This window comes from Dromiciops gliroides, chromosome 3 (genome assembly GCF_019393635.1).
Source record: "Dromiciops gliroides isolate mDroGli1 chromosome 3, mDroGli1.pri, whole genome shotgun sequence".
Lineage (NCBI taxonomy): Eukaryota > Metazoa > Chordata > Mammalia > Microbiotheria > Microbiotheriidae > Dromiciops > Dromiciops gliroides.
Window position 1 is genome coordinate 594,051,662 of NC_057863.1, and position 25,084 is coordinate 594,076,745.

General features: G+C 42.2%; 1 protein-coding gene and 1 non-coding gene across 2 annotated transcripts; both read right to left on the minus strand.

Annotated features, from left to right (window-relative positions):
• Positions 1-6,838: 6,838 nt before the first annotated feature.
• Positions 6,839-24,884, minus strand: PABPC4 (poly(A) binding protein cytoplasmic 4). The gene is made up of 15 exons (XM_043995219.1): positions 24,688-24,884; positions 20,148-20,341; positions 19,261-19,376; positions 17,862-18,001; positions 17,331-17,425; positions 16,710-16,847; positions 15,775-15,870; positions 13,820-14,092; positions 13,150-13,237; positions 11,897-12,016; positions 10,887-11,014; positions 9,522-9,615; positions 9,306-9,436; positions 7,821-7,920; positions 6,839-7,206 (listed from the first exon to the last, which is right to left on the minus strand). The coding sequence occupies exons 1-14, from the start codon at positions 24,878-24,880 to the stop codon at positions 7,834-7,836; spliced, it is 1,893 nt and encodes a 630-aa protein (XP_043851154.1). The 5' UTR covers positions 24,881-24,884; the 3' UTR covers positions 6,839-7,206; positions 7,821-7,833.
• On the minus strand, positions 14,852-14,986 carry LOC122752390. Its single transcript, XR_006356137.1, has one exon. It is a non-coding gene; the product is annotated as a small nucleolar RNA SNORA55 (small nucleolar RNA).
• Positions 24,885-25,084: the final 200 nt, after the last annotated feature.

Below are 25,084 nucleotides of genomic sequence, written 5' to 3' on the forward strand. Positions count from 1 at the left end.
GAATAAGCGAACAGACAACATCCTCAGATTCCAAAAAGACTTTCGGGGGCTAGAACTCTGGGGTGATTCCAGCAAAGTGAAAATGGGTGTTGGGCAGAGGGAATTACCACGTTTATAGTGGAGGGAAGGGGCAGCTAAGGGGTGCCCAGTCCTGCCGTCAGAAAGATTCCCCTTCATGAGTTCAAAACCAGACGGAGGGGGCGGCTAGGTGGCACAGTGGATAAAGCACTGGCCCTGGATTCAGGAGTACCTGAGTTCAAATCTGGCCTCAGACACTAGACTCTTACCAGCTGTGTGACCCTGGGCAAGTCACTTAGCCCCCATTGCCCCGCAAAAAAAAAAAAACAAAACACCAAACAAAACAAACAAAAAAAAACAGAGATCCTGACTAGCTGGGTGACCCCGGACTAGTCGCTTCACCCTGTCTGCCTCAGTTTCTTCATCTGTCAAATGAACCGGAGAAGGAAATGGTGAACCATCCTAGTATCTCTGCCGAGAAAACCCCAGATGAAGTCATACACACAAAAAAAACGAAAACTGATGCTGGTGAAGAACCTTAAAGCACATCTTTATTTTGCTTTGATTTTCTTTGCCAAAGAGAATCAGAAGGAAAAAAAAACAACAAAACAAAAAATTCCTGATAGGCCCTTGACACTCAGTGCCTGCCCCATGCTAGGCACTTAAATGTCTATTGAATAGGGGCAGCTAGGTGGTGCAGCGGATGAAGCACCGGCCCTGGATTCAGGAGTACCTGAGTTCAAATCCGGCCTCAGACACTTGACATACTAGCTGTGTGACCCTGGGCAAGTCACTTAACCCCCATTGCCCAGCCCCCCCCCCAAAAAAAATCTATTGAATGCTTGAATGAAAAGCTAATGGGGGCAGCTAGGTGGCACAGTGGATAGAGCACTGGCCCTGGATTCAGGAGGACCTGAGTTCAAATCCAGCCTCAGACACTTAACACTTACTAGCCTCACAAAAAAAAAAAAGAAAAAGAAAAAGAAAAGCTAATGGGACTTAGATACCTGTGATGAATTCAGACCACTGCAGCCAGATGAGGAGCATCACTGGGCACAACCAGAACCGGCTTATGTTTTGGATATTGGGAAAAGTACCACAGGATTAGAGATGGGCAAATGTCCCATATTCATTTAAAAAAAGGGAATAGGGCACCAGATTTAGGAGGACCTGAGTTCAAATCCCACCTCAGACACTTGACACTTACTGGCTGTGTGACCTTGAGCAAGTCACAACCCTCATTGCCCTGCAAAAAAAAAAGGGGGGGGGGGAGCCAATGGACTTGACAAAGTATAGGATAATGAGTTTGATTTCCATTGTTCTGGTCAAAAATCTAGAGCAAGTATTAGAGATAGTGATGATGGTTAGAGATGACCACAAAGAGTTAATATGGCTTTATCAAGACCAGGCTAACATCTTTTTTGACAGTTAATAACATGGTAAATAAGGAGAATGCTATATAGTTTACCTAGATCTTAGCAAAACATCTGAGAATTATTTAATACTATTCTCTTGGAAATGATGGGGGGACTACACAATGCTAATTTATTGAATTTGGAACTGGTTGACTGGGTGGACTCTTAGTAGAGGGCCCCAGGAATCTGTACTTGGCCTTATGTTATTTAACAGTTTGGTCAGTGATTTTGATAAAGATATAGATTTTGAGAAGACTTCTTATGCCCACTCCTTTGCAGAAAAGGGAGCTAGTGGGATGGGAACAGCTGCATATTTTTTTTCTAGTTTTTTTTCAGTACAGTGAAGTTTTTAAAGAATGTATAAGGATATATGAGCACATATATACACATATAAGCCCTTATTTATCCTATCTAGTTTAAATCCATCCTGAAGCAGAATTCATTAGGAATTAATAATTTTGAAATTTCACACATACAATGATACACATAATCACTCAAAACTCCCAGAAAAAATGCATCTGCTTTAAGCGATGACTCTGAAAGGAAGAGGGTTAGGAAACTTAGGTGATGTTTTGGAAAAAAAAAAAAAAAGCTATCAATAAAAATATCTAAAAAGCAAGCTATGGGGCAGCTAGGTGGCACAGTGGATAGAGCACCGGCCCTGGAGTCAGGAGGACCCGAGTTCAAATTCGGCCTCAGACACTTAACACTTAGTAGCTGTGTGGCCCTGGGCAAGTCACTTAACCCCAATTGCCTCACAAAAAAAAAAAAAAAGCAAGCTATGCTAACCAGATCTGCAACTCCTACAAAGCTGGGTGAGTTAAGATTGATTGAGCGTCAGAATTGTGATAATTAAAAAATTTGAGAGAAATAGTTTCTAGGTAATCAAATCATTTGATTAATAGGGCCAGCAGGTTATTAATAAGAGGGCGGTCTCTCAGACCAAAGACCAAAATGTTGGTGGACTCATAGCTTATATATACCCTTCCAAACAGCAGTTTGTTCATCAAATAGCAATCAACTCTAATTGGTTGACATGATGGGAAATGGGCAATATTAAAATAAAGGACTGAGGGGCACATGGATGGTAAACGTTTATAAAAAGTCATCAATTCAAAAAATGCTACCTGAGTTTCGTCTGATACAAAAAAGTTAATCCAAATCTTATCGATGTGGGATAGAATTTAGGGTCAAATTGATCATGAGTCATCCCAAAAGAATTACAAGATTCAGTGACTCAGTTTCCCGTTTTATTGCAGTATTGTGAGTGACCACAGGGAGAGAACCAGAAAAGTGGAAAGGTATTTCTCAAATAGGGAAAGATAGTTATATTTAAAGTATGGATACATTGATTATCAGTCTCATTATAATAATCTCCACCTTAGGGAGGTACAGGGGAGGGCTTATCCTAATTTGGAGTTCCTTGGGTCCTAAGCCAAACCCCAAGGCAGGCACCTTTTTCCATAGAGTTGTGTTTTGGGGGTTTACACATCATAAGGTGAATCGGGACAAATTTGGCCTTTTCTGTGCACGTCACTTTTTGATTCTCATGTCCAGTTTTCAAAATATCATTTATTAGTAGAATTTCTATGTCCTCTTAGTGTATCATTGTGTATCATTATTATAGTTAAGGTATTTTTAACAAAAAACCCAACAATAGTTAAGGTATTTTTGACCTGCCTCTTTATGTTCTTGTTATGGTAAGAGAACCTAGGCCCTGATTTGTTTCCCAAGTCTTAAGTTATCCATTACCTGGGGTCTGAATCCCTTTTAGAACTCATATCTAAATTAGAGCTTGGGTCTTAGTTTTTTCTGTTAACCCCTTTTTTGCCTCCTACATCATTCTTAGTAAAGAAAGATGGGAGGACTTCTGAATTTTCCCAAGATATCAGTTATAATTATTTGTCACTAGACCCAAAAAGTTCTTGATAAGCTAAAACATTGGTGTAAATCAATTAAAGATGAAATTAAAAACAGATCAAAGTAAAGTCTCATGTGATTTGGGTTAAAAGAATCAATGTCACAAATACAACAGGACAGGCCTGGTTAGACAAGCAGTGCTAGATGTCCATCTGCGAAAATATGTTGGTTATGGATACTAGAGATGGACAGTGAGAACTCTTCCAATTCTAAAATTCTGAAGGGTTTATCTGAAAAAGATGTGTGGGCGCAGCTAGGTGGCGCAGTGGATAGAGCACCCGCCCTGGAGTCAGGAGTACCTGAGTTCAAATCTGGCCTCAGACACTTAACACTTACTAGCTGTGTTGACAAGTCACTTAACCCCAATTGCCTCACTAAAAAAAAAATGTGTGGGCTTTGGATAGTATGAAATGACAAATAAAAGAAAACCGAGGGGGCAGCTAGGTGGCTCAGTGGATAAAACACCAGCCCCAGATTCAGGAGAACCTGAGTTCAAATCCAGCCAGATGCTTAGTAGCTGTGTGACCATGGGCAAGTCACTTAACCGTCATTGCCCTGCTGAATGAATGGATAAGAAAAACAAATTCAGTCTTGAAGAAGCAAAGCTTACAAGAATAGCTCCTGTCTGCTGCCCTTGCTGAACCACCTTTGAAATGCTCTGGGCAAAGTTCTGGTTGGCATGATTTGGGAAGGAGGCAAATCAACCAGAATGGCTGGAGGACTACACTAAGAAGATCAGTAAGGTTTCTAGTAGGAATTTTCAGCGTTTCACTGAATAATCTTCCTCCAAGGGTGGCACCAGACCAAAGGGTGTTGCTTCACAAGCCCAAAAGTCAGAAGGTACCTGAGGGGTCTTATATCCAAGAATCCCCTTTTAACATCCCAGTCAAGAACTCTTGTCAGGGGAGGAGCCATTAACTCCAAAGATGGCTCACACATTCCAAAAACTTGCCAGGAGACATTTTGAACTATTGACCTCATCTCAGTTCGGCAACTTAATGAACAAACATCTTCAAATTCTCAAACTATTTAAAAGGGACTCAAAGATTATATGTTTCAAGTATACAGGCCACACGGGCCTGGCAAACTACCAGTACAGGATGGTCCAAGCTGTTCAATGACTACCATTCAATCTTTATAAGGTAGGTGGTGTTAGATCCTCAAGAAGCCCTGCATCCTTTCTCCAGAATCCAGCTTGCCCCATTTCTGGGGCCGTGCTCAGTTTTGGACTTTGGGCAAGGCCAGTGATTGCTGGCTGTTGATTCCCAGGCTGTGGCCTCACTCATTTGGTCTCTTCAAACATGGTTTGTTGACAGTTCAACCTGCCCTTGTAGAATATCTTGATTAAACAAAGAATGGTTTAGTCACTTGAGGTAAACACCTGAGTGGGAATTCCTTCACTGGACAAATTGAATAATTGAATGTTACAGGGGCATTAGTAATAGTGTACTTGGCAAACATTAGACATTGATTATAAGTGAATACACTTCAGAATTTCAGATTTCTTTACCCCTAAAGATCTACAGTGGCTAAATGTGTCAAGTGATATGAATAGGAAATTTTCAGAGGAAGGTGAATAGATGTTCTAAATCATTTTTTGAGAAATAATTTAGAGAACTCTGAACTACAACCTTTCACCCATATCAATTGGCAAAGATGACAAAAACAGAATCAGAACTGGAAGAGTTGTGGGAAAATAGGTACAAAGAATGCAATTAGTGGCATTATGAATTAGTTCAAACATTCTGGAAAACATATCCTTTGACCCAGTGATAGCACTATTAGGTCTGTATCCCAAAAGAGATTAAAGAGGAAAAACTCCTTCAGTGGTAGCAAATTAAAAACTGAAGGGGATTCCCTTCAGTTAGGAGTGTGCTGGAATCCTTTAAGACACTAACCAAACTCCAAATGAATTCATATAATAAACCTCTTGATACAGAGCTGATGGGACTCAAGAGCAATTGTCATTTTGGACCTGGCCAATTTGGCAATGTTTTGCATCACTATGTGTATTTGTAAATTGTTTTTCTTGTCTTCTTAAAAGTTGGGGAGGATGGGAGAGAATCTGAAACTGAAAATAAAACTAAAAAACTTTAATCATCTTGCCTACTCATTGCTTAATGGTCCCAAATTTCAAAAGAGCAACAACCAAAATTTTATTCAAAAGCCCCTATTTGGCACTAGGAAGCAGCTGGAATACAGTAATAAAGCTATAAATGCAAGCCATCCTACATGCTAAGGCACTGACTACTTTTATGAGTAGTCAGCCCACCAGTGGAAATTGTGACCCAACTACACCATCTCATCCTATTTAATCCACGTCCATGATCTTCTATCCTTCAGAGCTTACCTAATACCTCTTCACATTGCCTTTTGGGATGCGATATAAAATTTCACAATTAAAAATATCCAACTCTAAAAAGTGAAGTTCCGTATCTCTACTTCTTATCGCATGAAGACTAACCTTCCAAAGACAACTTAGCACACCCCCCCACACACATGATGGGTTACTGCTACCAACATAACATGTCAAGGGCAGCACACCTTGAAAATGAAAAGTGAGGACAGCGAAGCAAGCAGGCTATCTATGAGAATAACTAGCATTTGCATCCACAGGTCCTATCATTTTACAAAGGAGGAAAATGAGGGACAGGTTGAGTGTCACACAGGATTCTAGATACCCTTTACCACCAGATGGTCACCAGGTCACTCTTTTGCATTACATGCAATGTAAAAAATACCAATGAAAGGCATTGTAACATTTTTTATTCTTAACACATAAATGACAAGAGGAAAGAGTCTTGCTCATTGGAACTTACTGGTCTGAGTCTAAACTGAATAAAAAGCAGTTATTAAATGAAGCTATAGGTGGGGCAACTTGGGTGGTGAAGTGGATAAAGCCCTGGCACTTATTAGCTGTGTGACCTTGGGTAAGTCACATAAGCCTCATTGCCCCACCAAAACAAACAAAAACCTACAAGCAAAAAAAAAAAAAAAAAAGCTGTCACTGCTGAAATTTTAATCTTATAAACTTGGGGCACTGTTTCAAATGATTCAAAAGCAGTGTCACTTCCTAAATCAAAATTACTTCCTTTGAAGTTTCCCATGCAAGCATTTGAGTCCTGCCTTGGGTTGAAAGACTTGGTACAAAAAACTATTCATTGTATGTACTTGAAGCCAACAGAAACGGTTTCTATTTATTATGAGGAGCTGCGGGTTCTAATGTGACAGTTAAAGTGTGACAGGATCATATTTTAACTTGTCAATTTAATGACAACCAAAAACAGCCCTCCTCATTACTTAGGAAATAGCAAACTGCTTGAAAAACCTGAACAAACAAGGAATAAAAATATCCGTTCAATTCCATTCTGACTTATCCGTGTTTCTAAGTCTTGCTTCCAGTGAAAACTTGGCCTTGTTTTTGACAGAGGTAAAATAAACTCCAGCAGTTTGGATACATGGGGATAAAATAAAGAGGCAATTTATGAAGGTTTTACTTCTTTATTGAGAAACACTTTTCCAGACTCTGTAAATTGGATGCTTCAAATAAAACCAATTCCCGATAAAACCAAAACAAAAATACTGTCAGAAAAGCTTTTTTTAAAGAGAAAAATTAAATAAAATTAAATTAAAGGTTAACAGGGTCCAGGCCACACACAAGAAACCTGCAAATTCTGACCACTGAAAAACTTCTTAGGTTTTAAGAATTGACCTTTCAAATTGATTTTTCCCAAAGAAAAAACATCCAGAATGGCAGCAGCTCTGCCATCTATTCTTCAGTCTGTAGTACCACGAAGATGTCTTCACATGTAGAGTCAACATCTAAGAAGGGGCTATTTAACTTCAGAGTATCCTACAAAGAAAAAAAAAGGATCCTTCAGATATAATTCAATTCAGTCAAAAAATGTTTTTCCACTGAATGGAAATGATTCCATGCCCAATGAGATAGGCAAGGGAGACTACATTTGGCTCATCTGGTTTTAATGAATCCCATAAGGGATTTTCTTTTTCTTTTTTTTTGGGCAGGGGAATGAGGATTAAGTGACTTGCCCAGGGTCACATAGCTAGTAAGTGTCAAGTGTCTGAGGCTGGATTTGAACTCAGGTCCTCCTGAATCCAAGGCCAGTGCTTTATCCACTGTACCACCTAGCTGCCCCCAGGGATTTTCTTTAAAAAGCAAAATCATAGGATTAAGGAAATTGCGGTCCAGAAGCAAGTTCCCCTTGCACTGCTTTGCTTGTACAGTGAGTGAGCTGGCTGAGCTAGCTCTGGTTCCAGCAACAACTGTCTCCACTCTCCTTACCCTGGAGGCCCCAAAAGTAACTAGCAACAAATCCCATACTTCCATATTTCACAAATTCAAGAACCAGAAGCAAAGAGCTGAAGGAGGCTTGCATGGCCCCTAATGGGGGACCTGAAGGATTCAAACACTTTTCAACTGTTAAGGAATTGCAGAGATCTATTTACCAGTTTTTCTGGTCTAAGAGGTAGCAGCAACCACGGCCACCTTCTGAGCAGCTTCCTTCTTGGCATGATGAGCTTGTAATACTGCAACGGCTTCCTCCACCTGGACCAAAGTTATTCATTAAACAAGTGCAGTTAATAGTGTTCTATGTTCAAGGCACTGGGGAAAATAACAGTCCCTGCCTTGCAGACCCTTTACATTTATTTAGTTATAATCCCCACAAGTGTCCCTATTAAACAAGGGGCACCCTTCAGCTCCTGGGCAGAGGCCCAGATTATTCATTCAAAGCTCCTTCATTAAGTTCAGTAAATTCTATTATATATATAGATATATATAGATACATAGATAGATAGATAGATAGATAGTGGGGCAATGAGGGATAAGTGACTTGCCCAGGGTCACACACCTAGTATCAAGTGTTTGAGACCGGATTTGAACTCAGGTACTTCTGAATCCAGGGCCGGTGCTTTATCCACTTTGCCACCTAGCTGCCCCTATTCAAAATATAGGGTTAAGTGACTTGCCCAAGGTCACCCAGCTAGTAAGTGTTAAGTGTCTGAGGCCGGATTTGAACTCAGGTACTCCTGAATCCAGGGCTGGTGCTTTATCCACTGCGCCACCTAGCTGCCCCTAATTCAATATATTTTTAAAGAAGCACCAATTATGCAGAGGACATTGCACTCAAAGATACAAATTGGGGGAGAAAAAGTTCAAGACACTTAAGTAATTAACTAAAGTAGGAAGAACCACAACTATGGGAAGTATTTCCTGGAGGCCTAACACCTGATGTGAGCCTTGAAGGAAGGAGGAGTCATTCATTCATTCATTCATTCATTCCTCATGGATGGGTGCAGGGCAGATGAGATGTTATTTGGCTGAGAGGTGACAACAAAATGAAGTTATGAAGACAGAGGAGATGGAGGCTGATTGGGAAGGGCTTATCTCTTATGGTTTTCTCTTTTTTTTTTTTTCGGGACAATGAGGGTTGTGACTTGTCCAGGGTCACAGAGCTAGTAAGTGTCAAATGTCTGAGGCCAAATTTGAACTCAGGTCCTCCTGAATCCAGGGCCAGTGCCTTATCCACTGCACCACCTAGTTGCCCCCAGGAAGTTTGTCTTTATTTGTACTCAGTTGGGAGGAGTAGCCAAGAAGGAAGATGAGGGTGATCCAAGGAAAAATACAAGATGATGGGATCCAAGAGCCAATGTAAAAATTACTTGTCAAAACCCACAACGGAAGGAGCATATATTATGCTAGAAATAAAGGGCAGAGAAGTTGGATGCTGAAAGAGTTTAATGAGGAGACTAAAATCACTTTAGACTCTGGAAATTCAAAGGGAAGGCATCCAAGAAACAAAAAGGGCCAGGAATACAGGTTGCCCAATGCTAGCAGGGGCTACAGGGTTTGCTAGGGCCCACCTTTTGTTTACAGAGCAGACAGGGAGCAACAAGATATCCTCAAATGACCATGAAACTAAGCCGATTTACCTTTGACCGGAGGGATTCTGGAGACTCCAGCATGTGCAGCAGTTCTGAATTATCAATCTCCAACAACATCCCTGTGATCTTCCCTGCTAAATTATTGTGCATGGTTTGAATCAGGGGAAACAAACGCTCTCCTATAAAACAAACACAAACTTAGGTCAGTCGCCCTGACAAGCACCCACTCTGGGTGTGGCTCCCTCTGATGTCTCCCTCACTTACCTAACATCTGCTTCTGTTCCTGGGGAGGAGCAGCAGCCAGCATGGATGCTGTCAGGGGCTCCTGGCCTTGCACATGGACTGCTGGCTGAGGTGCCTGTGGGTTACAAGAATCAAGAGGTTCAGCAGAGCACTTGAATACTGCAAACATGCAATGATCCAAGGGGGTGTTGCAATTATGACGCTACCAAGTCACATAAGCTCCTGTGTGTACCAGGTCACTTTTCATGAACCAGAGCAGTGAGGTGCCCTTTCAAAGAAGGGCAGAAAATCCCCAATTGAGAAATGGTCAAAGGATAGGAACAGGCAGTTTTCAGATAAAGAAATCAAAGCTATGTACTGCCATATGAAAAAACGCTCACTGTTGGTTAGAGAAATGCAAATTAAAACCACTGAGGTACCACCTCACACCTATCAGATTGGCTGATATGATGATAAAAAAAGGGAAAATGACGGAGAAGATTCGGGAAAATTGGAACAACTAATGCATTGTGAACTGATCCAACCATTCTAGAGAGCAATTTGGGGAGCTATACCCAAAAAGCTATGGGGCTGTGCACATTCTTTGACCCAGTAATACCATTACTAGGTCTGTCTCCCAAAGAGATCATTTTAAAAAAGGGAAAAGGACACATAAACAAAAATATTTCTAGCACCTCTTTGTGGTGGTGAACAATTGGAAGGAAATCAAGGGGATGCCTGAACAAGTTGTGGTATATGAATGTAATGGAATACTACTATGCTGTAAGAAATAAGCAGGCAGGGGGCAGCTAGGTGGTGCAGTGGATAAGGCACTAGCCTTGGATTCAGGTGGACCTGAGTTCAAACCCAGCCTCAGACACTTACTAGCTGTGTGACCCTGGGCAAGTCACTTAAACCCCATTGCCCTAAAAAAAAAAAATTTCTTTTGCAGGCAGATTTCAGAGAAATCTGAAAGGAAATGAGCAGAACCAGGAGAACATTGTACACAGTAACAGCAACAAGTGTGTGATGATCAACTGTGATAGACTTCTCAGCAATAAATACAATGATCTAACACAATTCCAAAGGACTCATGATGGAAAATGTTCTCCACATCCAGAAAAAAACCTAGATTCTGAATGCAAATTTAACCATAGAATTCCTACTTTTTGTGGGTTTTTCCCTTGTGTGATTGTACATATATAACCTGTATCAGATTTCTTGGGGAGAAAAACTTGGAAATCAAAATGTTATAAAAACAAATGTTGAAAACTATTTTTACATGTAACTGGAAATACTATTAAGATTAAGAAATAAGAAAATAAAAAAGGGCAGCAAGGACTCAAGCTGGCTCCCCCCTCATCTCCCCCCCTCCCCCTGTAGCTTCAGTACAGGTTTCCCTACTACCTGCAAAGGCTGGATGGCTGGGTGAGGGCTTCGGACATTTGCAGCATATTTGTATGGAGGAACGGCTCTAGGTGCAGGAGTAGCTACTGAGGGTCTGGGAGATAAATTTGGCACAGCAGTGGGTACTCCTAAAAAGAAAGCACCCCCCAAAAAGACTCAGTTTCAGCAAAGAATCATGGTTGTGATCTCAGATTCTATTTATTTTCTACCATATCAAAACCATATTTAAAAGATCCAAGAGACTATGAACACCAAAGTGCTTTTAACAAAGGTGCCAGACAAACCAGCTATTTTCTTAATGAAATGTAACAGAAAAGTATAACCTTCATCATCTCAGGACCTACCATATAGAGCAAAAAGGGACCCCCACCTAAGATGATGTATACCATCACTCCCTTATACTATAGGGAGGCCCTCTCATTTACGAGATGAGATAATTTGACACAGCAACACCAATATTCTATGATCATCACCTGTGAAAGCTTCTCTGATGAAGACTTTCACTAAGGACCTACAATGAAAAATTTAAACCTACTCTGTTCAATTTGTACTTTTTCTTTTTCAGCATAGCTAATATGTTTTTCATGACCTCATGTATAATTGAAATAAAACTGCTTGACTTTTCGAAGAGGGAGAAGCTGGAACTCAAAATCTTGTATGTGAGGGGCAGCTAGGTGGTGCAGTGGATAAAGCATCAGCCCTGGAGTCAGGAGCACCCGAGTTCAAATCCAGCCTCGGACACTGTGTGACCCTGGGCAAGTCACTTAACCCCAATTGCCTCACTTAAAAAAAAGTGTATGTGTTAACAAAGTAAAAATAATTTTAATAAAAAAGAAAGCAAGTCCTTTCTGAAAAGACCTAAGTGGCAAGAGAGCTAGAATTTGGAGATCAGAACACCTGTACCTTGACTCTCCCTAGTCTCTGAAAAATGGGGGCAGAACCACCGATGCTTCCTCTGACCTGATGCCTAAATCCAGCACTCTCCATTTGAAGAATTTACATTTACTTACCCACTCGCTGAGGTGTAGTAGGGAGACCTCGAGAAGCCTGGGCATTACTGGCTGGAGTTAGGTGACGAAGAGTTGGGCGTGGCCCAGACTGGCGAATGGCATTTGGCACTCCTTGGAAACCTATCAAGCATTAAAGAAAAATTCCAGTGTTGAAGCTGTGTGGGTACTGGTGGAAAAGGATAAGGCAAAAAAGAAGGATTTAAGACTATTCCCACATCCTTCTAGTTTCTCTCCCAATCCCAGCTGGCAATGTCATTTCCCTTACTTAGTGCTATCTATACCACTCATACACGAATCTGTATTAGATAAATTATGTGGCTTCTTTCACTTTAAATTTGAAGAGGGCAAGGAACCATATTAATTTATATAAATATGGTATCTCAGCATGAATTCTTCTAACTGCTTGGTTACTTAAAACCTCTGTCATGTGAAAAATTATTAACAACCAATGGAAGAGTCAAAACCTTCCTCTCCTTTTTATTTTACCCTTCACCTTCTTTACAGAGGAGATTTGGGCTCTCTTGTTCAAGACCCCACCCAGGTGGAAGCTACTGTGCTCTTATTAGAGTGGGTGGGGTCTACCTTCTTTGAACTGAAGACCTTATATAGAGATACTTTAGATCGAAGAGATACCTAGTCCTTCATTTCAATAACCCACCTCCAATTATATTAATCAGTTAGATTTTATTGCAGTTTAATGGACCTCTCTTTGGATGAGGTTAAGGAGCCATCAGTCGTCAATCTCTTACTAGTTATAATCAGTTTTATCAATTACAATTTACCCAAATGTTGTCTCTAGTAATTATTTTATTTTCCAGTCATCTATCTTTGGAAAGTGTGATCATCTCTTTTCTTCAGATATAGTTTTACAACAGTATTTAAAACCAATTGTCATAAACCTAGAAAAACATGGTTCTAGTGAACATACCTGCATTTATGACCTTTGTGAACAGAAAAACTGCAGGTATAATCTGTGTTTACTTGTAATTTTCTGATTATCTGCTGCTTCTGTTGGATTCAAGTTACTGAAGTGATTGCCAATAAACAAACCTAGGCCAAAAAAGGGCTTACATTTGAATGGCTTAATTCTTGGCCTATGGAGCTATCAATTTGGAATAAAGAGAACACACACATGCTAAAGAATGCACCTCTCTGCCTTTCACACAGCCCAGCCCAGCCTGGCCTAATCCAGAAGTGGAACACCCAACATCAGAAACATCAGCACAGCTGACCCAGCCAGCCTTTCAGCTTACCTTGAGGTCTCCCACCTTGCTGCCATCGAGGATTAGGTCTCATTTGGGCTATTTGATTAGGTGCATAATAAGGAGGTCTATTCTGGGCCTGATTTAAAAAAAAAGCCTTTTACTGAATGCATTTATTCCTAAATCACTACTTTCTTCTACACTTCTCTCCTTGAGTCCCACACCCTTTTCTCCAAGGCTACAGTAGAGATGCCCTGTGGCGATGCTTTCTGGAACTCCCGTACCAGGCTAACATGCTCATCTGTCCCACTTCACAGGTCAAACATTTACCAGCATTGCTATAATCTATAGAATTATATCACCACACCTACACTGTATGTACAGCAATACGCTGCATATACTGGTTGGTCAAGTGGGCTTTTCTCTCTTCTTTCCTTACAGCAGTAAGTAGTACCTCAAGAACCTGGGAATTTCATCCACAGGGATTTTCCCTATCTCCCTCCACCCAAATACCACCCCACAGGACTTGTGCCTGACCAAGTGTTGGCAGGTAGGCAAGCTTGTGGTCAATGGTCTTGGTCCAGTCTGGAAGGGCCAACCAAGGCTGACTAACTAGATATCTCTGGATCTGCCAAATCTCAGTGAGTATCCTGGATCCTCTCAGGTAGAATTGTCTCATGACATTAACCATATCTAAACTATAAAAAAGGCCTGCAAATACCTGAGGCACTGCTGGCATGAAGTACCCTCCAGGAGTTGGCTGAAACTGGTTAATGATTGTGTTGGCAGGGAGGGCTCTCATTCCAGCAATACGCTGCATATACTGGTTGGTCAAGTGGGCTTTTCTCTCTTCTTTCCTTTGTGCAAGTGCAACATACAAGGGCTTGGAGCCCACAATGCGCCCATTCATTTCTGTCACTGCTTTGGTAGCCTCATCAGGAGAAGAGAAGCAGACAAAACCAAACCCTTTACTTCGCCCCTCCTCGAGCATCACCTAAAACAAAGGGGAGATTATTAGCGGAACAAAAAAACCCTACATAGGACCAAGTTTTACTTGCAATAAGGCCCAAAAGCAACTCTGGAAGTATCAAGTTCTTTCCCTTAGAACTCATGCCATATTAGAAAACAAAATGCTCCCCAACTACATATTCCGCCCCCCACCCCCATTTCCTTCCTGTACTTTTGCTTTCTAAGAAAAACATGCCTGCTATTTGAGGGACATAGCCATGGACCATCACAGTATCTTACTGCTTGACCCAGCTTGAGTTGATAGAACATACTGCCTCTGCAAATCCCCTGGACTTCTCAGCAAGTCTAAAATGGATACTGCCTGCTACCGATGAACTCAGCTGTTGTACTTCCAAATTCAAGCCTTGCCTGCTAATCAGAGATTCCTCATCCCCATGCCAATACCTGCCTTCATTTGTTCTACCACAAGGCCAATTGCCTAAGTTCAGTCAAAAAGTCTGGTTTTTGCAGCCTGTACATAGCCTGACATCTTTTACCGGACGCTTTCCCAAAAGCCCAAATTTGAACCCAGATCTACCAACTCCAAAGCCTTTTCAGTTTATTCTGGGAACTAAACCATGAGATAACATGATAACAGTATTTAAGAACTGAAAGAACTTTTAACACATGAATACAATTCATAACGACCCCTCTTTCCTTTGTGTGCTCTTCCATCGAGTATGAAAGGGCAGGGTGCCAGGTGGGCTTCACTTTCCTCTTGCCCACACTGACATCCCTCAGGCCCATGTGTGGCAGAGTTGTAGAGACAAGCCCCAAAGTAAACAGAAGGTAACCTGTCTGGATTTCCTCTGCTTGTACTGTAGCACCACCTGTCCCCAGACAGGCACAAAGCAGCCAAGAATGGGAAAGATGCAGGTGCAACCCTTCATGCTGGACCACTGATGCTTCTTGGCTATGGTCCATTGGAGGCTGACTTCCAACCTTCCCTCTAGCTAGCAGCCCAGGGGGCGGGGCTTATTTCCCTTCCTCTTCTGGGCACATACAGCTCAGCCCCAAGCCACCAATTTCCTATTGAGAGATGCCACTGGCCAAAGAGATGGGGGGCAAGGAGGATGGATTGGCAGAAATGGGGAATCTGTAACAATCCAGCAGGATGAGGGAAGGCTAGCTCTACCTAGTTTACAGAATACCGGTAACCACTGCTGTCAACTAATGATAATGGTCCATTTCCAAAAACCAAACTGAAAGCATCTCAGGTATAATCCCAATTCTAAGAATCTTACTGTTATTTGAAAAGCAATTCTGACTAAAATTCAAAGAAGCGGCTTGTAAGACATGGATTCTCAGAGTTGGAAGGGAACTTAGAGACATCTATGTCTCTAGCTCAAACATGAATCATCTCTGCTAGGCAGCAACCCAGGTTTCTCTTGTTTACATCTTCTAAGCATGATGCCAAAACCTGACTTCCCATAATTTCTCTACCCAATGCTCCCAATTCTAATTCCCCAAGGGCAGGCTGTTGAGGTTAATGCTGGCATTAAAAGGAGGAATTACTTGTGGGCCGCCTTTCAGAAGGCTGCCCCATGACCCTGGGCAGGATTCAACCCTTTTAGTTGGTCTAGACAGGATGCCCTTCCTGAGGATCCCAATTTCTATAGAGACACCTATGTAGCCTCCTTGATTTAAAACAGCAACAAAAAAACCGACCTTGGCGCTGGTAATTGATCCAAAGGGAGAAAATTCCTTCCTTAATTTTTCATCATCGATGGTGTCATCCAGGTTCTTAATATAGAGATTCACCCCCTAAAGGAAAGAGTATGAGTAGCTTGCAATCTGTACCACAAGAAGGGATGTTATCAAGCAAGAGTCAAGCTTTGAGTTACAGTTGTCCTGTGATGGAAAAAGCTCCGTGTCCTTAGGGTCTTATACAGAAGAACCAAAGTGTAAAACCCTAACCGTTCCCTCAAAGGGCAACTCTTGGAACCTCTTATTGACAAAAGGCTCCAAGGGCAGGAGCACAGAGGAGAGACTTCCAACACGTTCAAAGATGGACATATGCACAACAGCACTAACTGTAATGGTAAAAATCTGGGAACAGTTTAGTCAATAGCAGAATGGTTGCAAATATTGTATAATTTTAACTTAGCCCACTACTGAACTCACTACTGAACCATGAGAAAAAGAACTCAAAGATTGAAGAAATTGTAAATCCTAACAGACAGTTCAAACAAAAGCAAGAGTACACTACTTACCTCCCAGGATTTCTAAGTCCCACCTTCCACAGGAAAGCCTCCCCTAACCCATCTTCATCCCCCGTTTATCTTGTATATATGGCTTGTTTGGACATGTTAACTGGCATGTTGTATCACCCATCAGAACTTAAGTTCCTTAAGGGCAGGAACCGTCTTTTGCCTTTTTTGTATCCTTAGCACAGTGCCCGATTGTGGGTTGCTTAATGTTTAACAGGTAAAAGAAAACACCAAAAAGCAAAACACCCTGTCAAATACAATGCATGCTCATTACAAATAATGAAGTAGGCATCCAGTCAAAGTGAAAAAAACAGAACCGTACAGGTTCTTCAGTTGTTTATTTTTTTAAATGAAAGCCACTACCCAGAATGTGCCCGTCTGATCCTATCTTACCTGGTAGCGGCTAATTCTCTCCTGTTTTAGCTGCTCAAATTTCCGTTTTAATTCAGCCTGGCGTTCAACTTTTTTCTGTGCCCGGCCTACAAATACCATTTTCCCATTGATGTCTTTTCCATTCATTTCTTCAACTGCCTGGATAAGAAAAGTTAAGTTCTGAATGAAATTATCCTAAGACAAATTCAACTACGTTTCATGATCATTGCCTTTGGATACAACCCACACAACCTGTTTGAGAAGTACTCACTACAAACAGGGCCTCTTAAAAATTCAGTGAGCCAACACCATAGAAACTTTATACAAACTAAGTATGACCCAACAGGAAGACTTCACTGATCTGTTGATCTCTGGACCTCAGGTAATTCTTTGGTTTTGCACCTTGCACTTATTAGAATGCACTACTACTCAACATCAATACCTGGGCTTCTGTCTCACTCCTAAACCATAGTGAGCTCCATGGGGGCAGGGATCTGCCCTATTTAGACAGTTATCAGAAAATGCTTTTAGTATTTAGTAATTTTTTTAAACAGACTAAAACCTGTCTTTAAAGGTCCTTTCTGAACAATCCCCTCCCATTTCTAGCCCCTATGATGCCCCTGCATGTACATGATATCTCACCTTATTAGCATCCTCATGTTTCTCAAAACTCACAAAACCAAAGCCTTTGGATTTTCCACTAGGGTCAGTCATCACTTTTACACTAAGAGTTTTACCTATTTTAAGAAGAGAATCATTAGTGAAGCAGTCAGTGAAACCAGCATACAAATTCAATACCAAGTATTCATGAAGAAGGCTCCTTTAAAGAGTTTTTGAAGGTGGAAATACAAGCCCTTTAAAAAGAGATTTTTTTATTTTTTCTATTAAGAGAAATGCAAATCAATCTAACAGCCCGCACCTTACACCCATGGCATTGGTAAAAAGAGCCAAAAATGACAATTTAATGTTAGCAAGGCTAAAGGTTATTGTGGGATATAGTATAAGCATACATTCCACATGGCAGGTATAACAGTATAAACCAACATTTGTGTTTGTATTAAGTTGGGTCTGCCTTCTCTTTCTAACAAGATTTTGGTGCCTATTTTCAATCCTCATTGCACGATGGATGGAACCCTGGATGGGATCAGATATAGATTCCCCAATCACACTCACCGTATTTGCTGAAAAGTTCTTTCAATCTTTCGTCATCCATGTCATCACCAAAGTTTTTGATATAAACATTGGTGAATTCCTTAGCTTTGGCACCCAGTTCTGCTTCCCGTTCTTTCCTTGATTTGAATCTACCAACAAACCTGGAAAGTGAAAAAGGAAATCATTCTGCCAGGGGCCAAGAGCAATTCAGTGGGCCACTGCCAAGTCAAGTCTCGGTCAGCACTGGAAGCCAAGTCACCCAGTGACAGTGGCAAGCCTCAGCATCCCACCAACTTTTATAGCAAAGGGGTATGCAACCAGGCTCAGAAAAGTCACCAACAGATCACAACTTAACACGCCTGTCACTGGACCTCAAAAACTTTGGTTCCATGGGCCAGCACCATTTAACCATACCCTCCCCGCTCCCTGCCACCCACCATAAATACACCCAATCTCACCAGATAGCGCCTAATCACAGAATGGAAACCTTTGGGGACCCCAGACATCATTCTCATTTTCACAGACGAAACATAAACAAAGGTCCACAAAAGAAAGTGATTTGTCTGACAATATGGATGTGATTAATGACAAAGCAAATTTCCTAGCTCATTCTACCAGACACCACAATGCCAGGGGCCAAGACTTGTGTTGTGACACTTAAAATGTTCCCTTTTATACTCCTTAAATGAGTGAGAAACAACCATTTGGGGATGATGGGGTAGGGATATGCCAGTTTATCTTCCTCACTGAGTCCGCCCCCCACCTCCAACCAGGTGTGCGCAGAGATGATATATGGATGTTCTATTCCAGCTTGGACCTCTCCCTTGCTCTTGATATAAAGACTGGTGAAGTGCCTGCCACACTTCATCCCCATCCCTTTGCTTTATCTGAGTGTCTCCCGCCCTAAAAATGACCACTCCAAAACGAGGTCTTTGCTTAGAAGACCAACTCCTACAATACAGGGACTGGTGAACACAATTTGTGATATTCAGTTAAAAAGGATTCATTGCAACCAGGCCAAAACTCTTGTTACAATGAAAAGGCCAAGAGCCATGATGTGGAGACAGCCTGAGCTTACAGAAAAGCTATCATTTTCATCAAAAACAAGATTCTGTTTTAAATACACACTAGTGTGTACTTAAAAGTGACCCAAATGGTCTAAACCTGATTCAGAGTGAGCTCAGGGCCCTCATCTAGCCATCCTCTCAGGGAGAAGAGAGGCCCACTGATCCCTGTAAGGGAGAGGTAGCAGGCTAAGGCTTGGGCAGGGAGCCCGCCTTGTGCAGGCCACGACTTGGGCAGGGAGACTCACCAGCCCTGTAGTGGAGAGGTAGGAGGCCAGTAGCCTTGTGTGTCCCTGTTAATACTGAGATGCACCACGGTTCATGCGATGGTTGTTGCTTCTGGCTGTGACACTCACACTTTGCGGTCGTTGAGAAGCATGCCGTTCATCTTCTCGATGGCCCTATCTGCAGCATCCTGGGTCTCAAAGTGCACAAATGCGTAGCCTTTAGAACCATTCTCATCACACACCACCTAAAAAAAACCACAGGCACCAGATAAGTTACTTACTGCCTTAATCCAACTAATGTTAAGTCCTTAAAGACACCTGTGGCCCTTTAAGGGTCTGTAGGGAGCTGTGCCATGAAAGCAGCACCGTGGGGAAGTAGTAAAGCTTCTTAACTGTTAGTGAAGGCAATTAGGAACCTTGGAAGGGCTGGGTCTAAGAGTGGACTATCTCAGGGCTGTATTAGATGATCTGAGCAGCCATGTGAGGGACTGGATGGAAAGGGAGAAGTTAGAAAAGCCAGTCTACAGGATTTGAAGGGTGGCAGCTGTGGATGAGGGCCCAATACCCAAAGGGAAGGCTTGGCAGCTGACACGGGGAGAGAGAAGGATCTGAGGTCATGATCCTGAGGAATTCCAGAGAAATGGAAATGCTTCTTTTATTGGGCATTTGTTAAGTTCAAAAATCAAAACAATAAAATCGAACAAAAATGAACAGAAGTTAGAAGGCCCAAGCTGAGAAAGGAGACAGAATACTGTCAAAATCCAGTACTTAATCCATCTCTCCTTGGAGTTATAGTTACTACCCTCATTCTACCTGAAACAGTAGCCCAGGTGCAGACCTTTTTGTACAAGGACACCGTCTCAAAGACAGGGGATATTTGAGAGTGGTGCTTCCCTAGCCTTTTGAGAAGTACATTTACCTGTGGCTCTTTAATTCCATTACATGCCCCACCACCCTTCCTTTTTATAAAAATTAAAGTAAAAATCAGTTTTGCCTTGTGAATAACCACTACTTACCTTGCAGGACAAGATGTTCCCAAATGCGGAAAAGGTGTCGTAAAGTGCCTTGTTGTCTATGGATTTATCCAGGTTTTTAATGAAAACATTTCCAACTCCTGATTTTCTCAAGGAGGGATCCCGCTGAGACCACATGATACGGATGGGTTTGCCTTTAATTACATCAAAGTTCATGGTATCCAGGGCACGTTCAGCTAGTTAGAAAAGGAAAAGAAGATGACCAAGAAAGACTAAGTGAAAGTAAAGGTGGGGGCGGCTAGGTGGCGCAGTGGATAAAGCACCGGCCCTGGAGTCAGCAGTACCTGAGTTCAAATCCGGTTTCAGACACTTAACATTTACTAGCTGTGTGACCCTGGGCAAGTCACTTAACCCCCATTGCCCCACCAAAAAAACAAAAACAAAAAAAGAAAGTAAAGGTAGCTAGCTTAAAAAAAGTGGGCATTAATTTAGGCCAGTCTGTTTTGGAAGAAGGGGTTCCCCCGCCCTCAGGCTGCCAAAAGGGTCCCAGTACACAAACCATCCCTGATCAAAGATGTCCTAAATGATCTTATCATCCACCTAAGGTAAAAAGATACTTCAGAAACTTCACTGGATAGCCTGCTTTTCTGATTAGACAGGTACCCCCTGGGGAATCCTGAAATACCCTTAAAGGTATTAGATACTATTGAGGCTCCTACCTCCATATCATGGATAAAGAAACAAGCTTCAAGATCTCCTCAAATTCCTAAGGGACTTAATCAGGCTTATGTTCATTCCCTGAGAATATGCTAGTTATGAGTGCAAATCCTGTCTCATTAGCTGTGTGACCCTATTCCCTGTGCCAGTCACAACCACCCTGAACCTGTTTTTTCATCTTTAGACTACACCTAGCTCACAAATAGTCCTAAGAATCAAACGGGATCCCTATGTAAAGCAGCTGACAAACCTTTCAACTCAGGCCTGTTCAGCTTTCCAGGATCCTCAGAGACCCTATGCTCCCCTCCACTTTCCACAAAGGCCCTTCTTTTTCTTTCTTTCAAAGCTGAGGGTCACACAACTTCTAGTTTATCCCTGGCATGCACATTACTGAGGCAGCATAGTCCAGGGGACACACAGCAGACATGACCCATGCTGCTTCACCCCTTGCTCTAGACTAAGTCTTTAAAATTACAGAAGTACTGACCTACATTAGTAGTTCATCCTCTGGAAGTTCCTTAATACCAATGAAATCACAGTCCCCATGCTAAAAATGGCATAAAAGGAATTTGGGAACCTCCTCAAACTGCTTCTAAAAGGATTGGGGCAACATGCAATCAGGAGCTCATGCATGTGTACACACACACATCTGGAGCTGATGCTGGGCTGGACAGTCACTAGCCTAAATGCCCAGATTTTCTACATCTAGTCCTGGACAATGAGAATATCCAAGCCAGTAACAACACTGGAGGAAAATGTCATCCTATTTACTCTCTGCACATTTTAGAAAAAAACAAACCCCAAAGTTGCTTTGGCTTACATTGAGAGCACACCCCCAGCTAGCCAGTGACTGGGGATGTCACTTCTGAGTCTCTTAGAAGGAGAAAGACTTGCACAGGGCACTGTCAAAGGCAGCAAACACAAGCTTGGACATCGTGATCAAGATGACTCCGGGTTATTCTCTAGGGAGTGTGGCTAATAGGGTTTTCCTGGGCAAAGAAGGGTGGGATCACTGATTCTCGTCTGACAGCCCAGTTTTCAGCACTAGTTCAAGTTAAGCCCTGTGCTGCACCCATTCAATCAGTGCTTCTTCAGAGTATCATGTTTCAAAAAGTTTGAAAATTTCCAGCTAAGATTTCCAATTAGAGACCCCAAGGGATCAGAAACCAAAATTATTTTGGTTGCTTCCATTTCTTTTACCAGACTAGGCAGCAGAAATGGCAAATTTCCAGTTCTTTCAGCCCCTAAAGAATCTGAAGCTGTGCTTCCAAATTTAAAATTAGTGCTGGGGCCCTAAAAGTGCTGAATTCACCATTCATTCCAATGCCACTATGGCCTAAAAATACTACTAAATTCAGAATAGACAACACTCATTTCCAATTGCATAAAGCAAGAGAACAGGGTTTATTTTGTTTTAAAACTCATTTGTCAAGCTTTGAATATAAGTGTCCACATTTTATAAATTTTTCCATTTCTCCAAAATTACTGACACCTAAGGAAAAGTTACACTCTACCCAATGGGCGCAAACCCCCACAGGTTCCACTGATGCTGGAATGAAATAGGAACAAATAGAGAAAAGCCTGGGAATATAATGTGTGCAGGAGGGACAGAAACACAGTCCTGAGGCTCTATTATCCATTCATATTTGGCAATAAAGCCCCTAGTATATATAATGTGGGCAACTAACATAACTGGCACCAAGGGATTTCACTGCAATGATGTGAATCAACAACTTTGAAAAACCTCCTTTTAAGAAGGCACTTCTAAAGACAACTCAAAGTGGGCAGCATTTATTTATAGCAGGCAGAGGACCTGCACAAGTATGCCTTGGCAAAGACACAAACCAATAGCTTATGTTATCTGCAACTGAACAGTACTTTTGTTCAAAGGTGACAGGCAGCCGGGAGCTAACTCATGGACCAAAGAGAGCATTATTTCCCCTAAAAAGGCCATGTTTAGCTTCTTAGCACTACTTCTTTTGTGTTCATAGTGGTAGGGTTAAAAAAAAAAAAAATCACACGGTGCTTGAAAAAAAGCTACATCTTGCTACTGATTAGAGTCCTAAAAGAGAAGGCAAAAGCCTGGGTTCTGTTTCCACTGTCTTACTCTGACCTTGAATAAATAACATTCTCTGGGCCTCAGGCTCTCCCAATTAGTAACTGAGAACTTGGGAGTGTGCTTTCTTGTTGCCAAAAGGGCCAATGTGAATTTAGATTTTCCCTGCCTCAAGTTTTAAAACAGTTGTTCAAATAATTGTGCTTTTGTATTATTGCTAATACAACTTTTACAACGTTAGAACTAAGTTATCTAGTCCAAAGCTCGCATTTATACAAAATTCTCTATGGTGGCAAAATGCCCTAAGGTAGGGTACAATATTCTCAAAGTTTAGTTTGAGAAACTGAGGCATGGAAGGTAAGCTAGTGAGTGGCTAAAGTAGGACCTGCACCTGGTGCTGTTACCATCATGTTTTCCCCCTCCCTAGAGGATGCTTCAACGTCGAATTGCTCCATTCCCTCTGGACACCCACTGAGCAGACAAAACCAGTGTTGTGGTTCAGGTGGACAGTGGACAAGGCACACTTTCTGAGGCTGACTGACCTGTGGATTGTCAGTTTTACCTAAGAGATAAAGGGGCAAAACACCTGGACAACTTTCCCCTCTGGATCAAAAACAGTCTCTCTGCTCATGTGTCCAAGACAATGTGGACGCTGCCAATTTGTGTTCCAATGGCTACACATGGTGCAAACCAAGATGCAGATGGAAATTTTAATGAGCAAAAAAATGGCTGCACCTTTTAATTTCTTTGGTTAGCTCAGCAGCAGCAGCTCAAAACTACTGGTAATCAGTAGCTTTTTAATACTTTAAATGCTTTTGGGCTTTAGGACAGTGTGGGATAGTTCAGTTTTGTTCGAGCACAGCAAAATGGGTCAGAAACGCAGGTCTTATTCCCAGCCTTCATTCACTTCCTTGTCCCGTGTGGGCCATAAAGGCTGGAAGGACTAAAAGTGACTTCTCTAAAGTAGAGGGAAGGGGAAAGCTAGGTGGCACAGTGGATAAAGCACCAGCCCTGAATTCAGGAGGACCCGAGTTCAAATCCAGCTTCTGACACTTGACACTTACTAGCTGTGTGCCCCTGGGCAAGTCACTTAACCCTCACTGCCCTGCAAAAAAAAGAAAGAAAAAAAAGAACAAAGTAGAGGGAACCCACAAGAACCACCACTTGACCAATACCTTGCAGGGTTATAGTGAAGATCAAATGATATTTTTAAAGTGCTTATTTAGCTAAAGGCTTATTTATCCCCACCCCTTCCCCCACGGGGATGCAAACAGAACATATTAAACATAATCCCCATTTTACTGATGAAGAAATTGACTCAATCAAGTGGGCAGTTACTAAGTGTTGGGGCTGGGATTTAAAAAAAAAAACAGTTCAAGACTCAAGTTCTTACTAAAACGATCTACCTGTTAGTGAATGAATTGTGTTAAATCATTTAAGTTGTGTGTGTGGAGAAGCAGCCTGGCAGAGTGGAAAGAGCTGGGAGTCAGAAGCCTGTGATTTGAGTCCCAGCTCTGTCACCAAGTAGCTGTGTGGCCACCATCAAGTGACAGAATAATCTGAGCCTCATTAGCTTTACCTGTAACACGATAATACTACTTCCATTACCTACCTAGAAGAGTCCTTAAATGGTTTGCAAATTGTAAAAAGCATTAAAAAAGCAACCAATACAGGCTTACAGCAGCCTTAAAGGTCGAATGTACTCCACGTTTGCAATAAGGCTCCAGCGTTACATCAGAAGCGCCCCCCGGCCCCCCGGGCACCCACATACCGGGGAGGTGAGGCTCTCCTCCGGCCCATCATACTCACCATCTGCAGGCTGCTGGAAGTTGACATAGGCATAGCCCAGGGAGCGCCTGGTGATCATGTCCCTGCAGACCCGGATGGAGAGCACGGGTCCGGCGGGGCTGAACTTCTCGTACAGCATGGCTTCGGTGACATCGGAGTGCAAGTCACCCACATACAGGGAGGCCATGGGGTAACTGCTAGCAGCAGTGTTCATCTCCCCACCCCCCAATACCCCGAGCCCCGCCAGGAGTAACTCTTTCTGGAACCAAGGCAAGGAGAAAAAAAGACGAGACTTTTACAATTTTGGCCGAGGCCAAAATTTAGCCAGAAACGAGGGGCAAGACAAAGTCCGAGCCTCCCCGGGGAAGTCGCGGAGCCTCAAGGAAAGGTGGCGACGCCGTCCCGGGGCTCACGGCCG

Excerpts from the sequence above, each read along its gene's own strand:
- PABPC4 (XM_043995219.1), bottom strand. The coding sequence starts at position 24,880 with ATGAACACTGCTGCTAGCAGTTACCCCATGGCCTCCCTGTATGTGGGT. Across the intron at positions 12,017-13,149 it reads GCAAGGTGGGAGACCTCAAG|GTTTCCAAGGAGTGCCAAAT; the intron begins GTAAGCTGAAAG and ends AATGCTTGATAG. Across the intron at positions 11,015-11,896 it reads TACTACACCTCAGCGAGTGG|GAGTACCCACTGCTGTGCCA; the intron begins GTAAGTAAATGT and ends CTTTCTTTTTAG.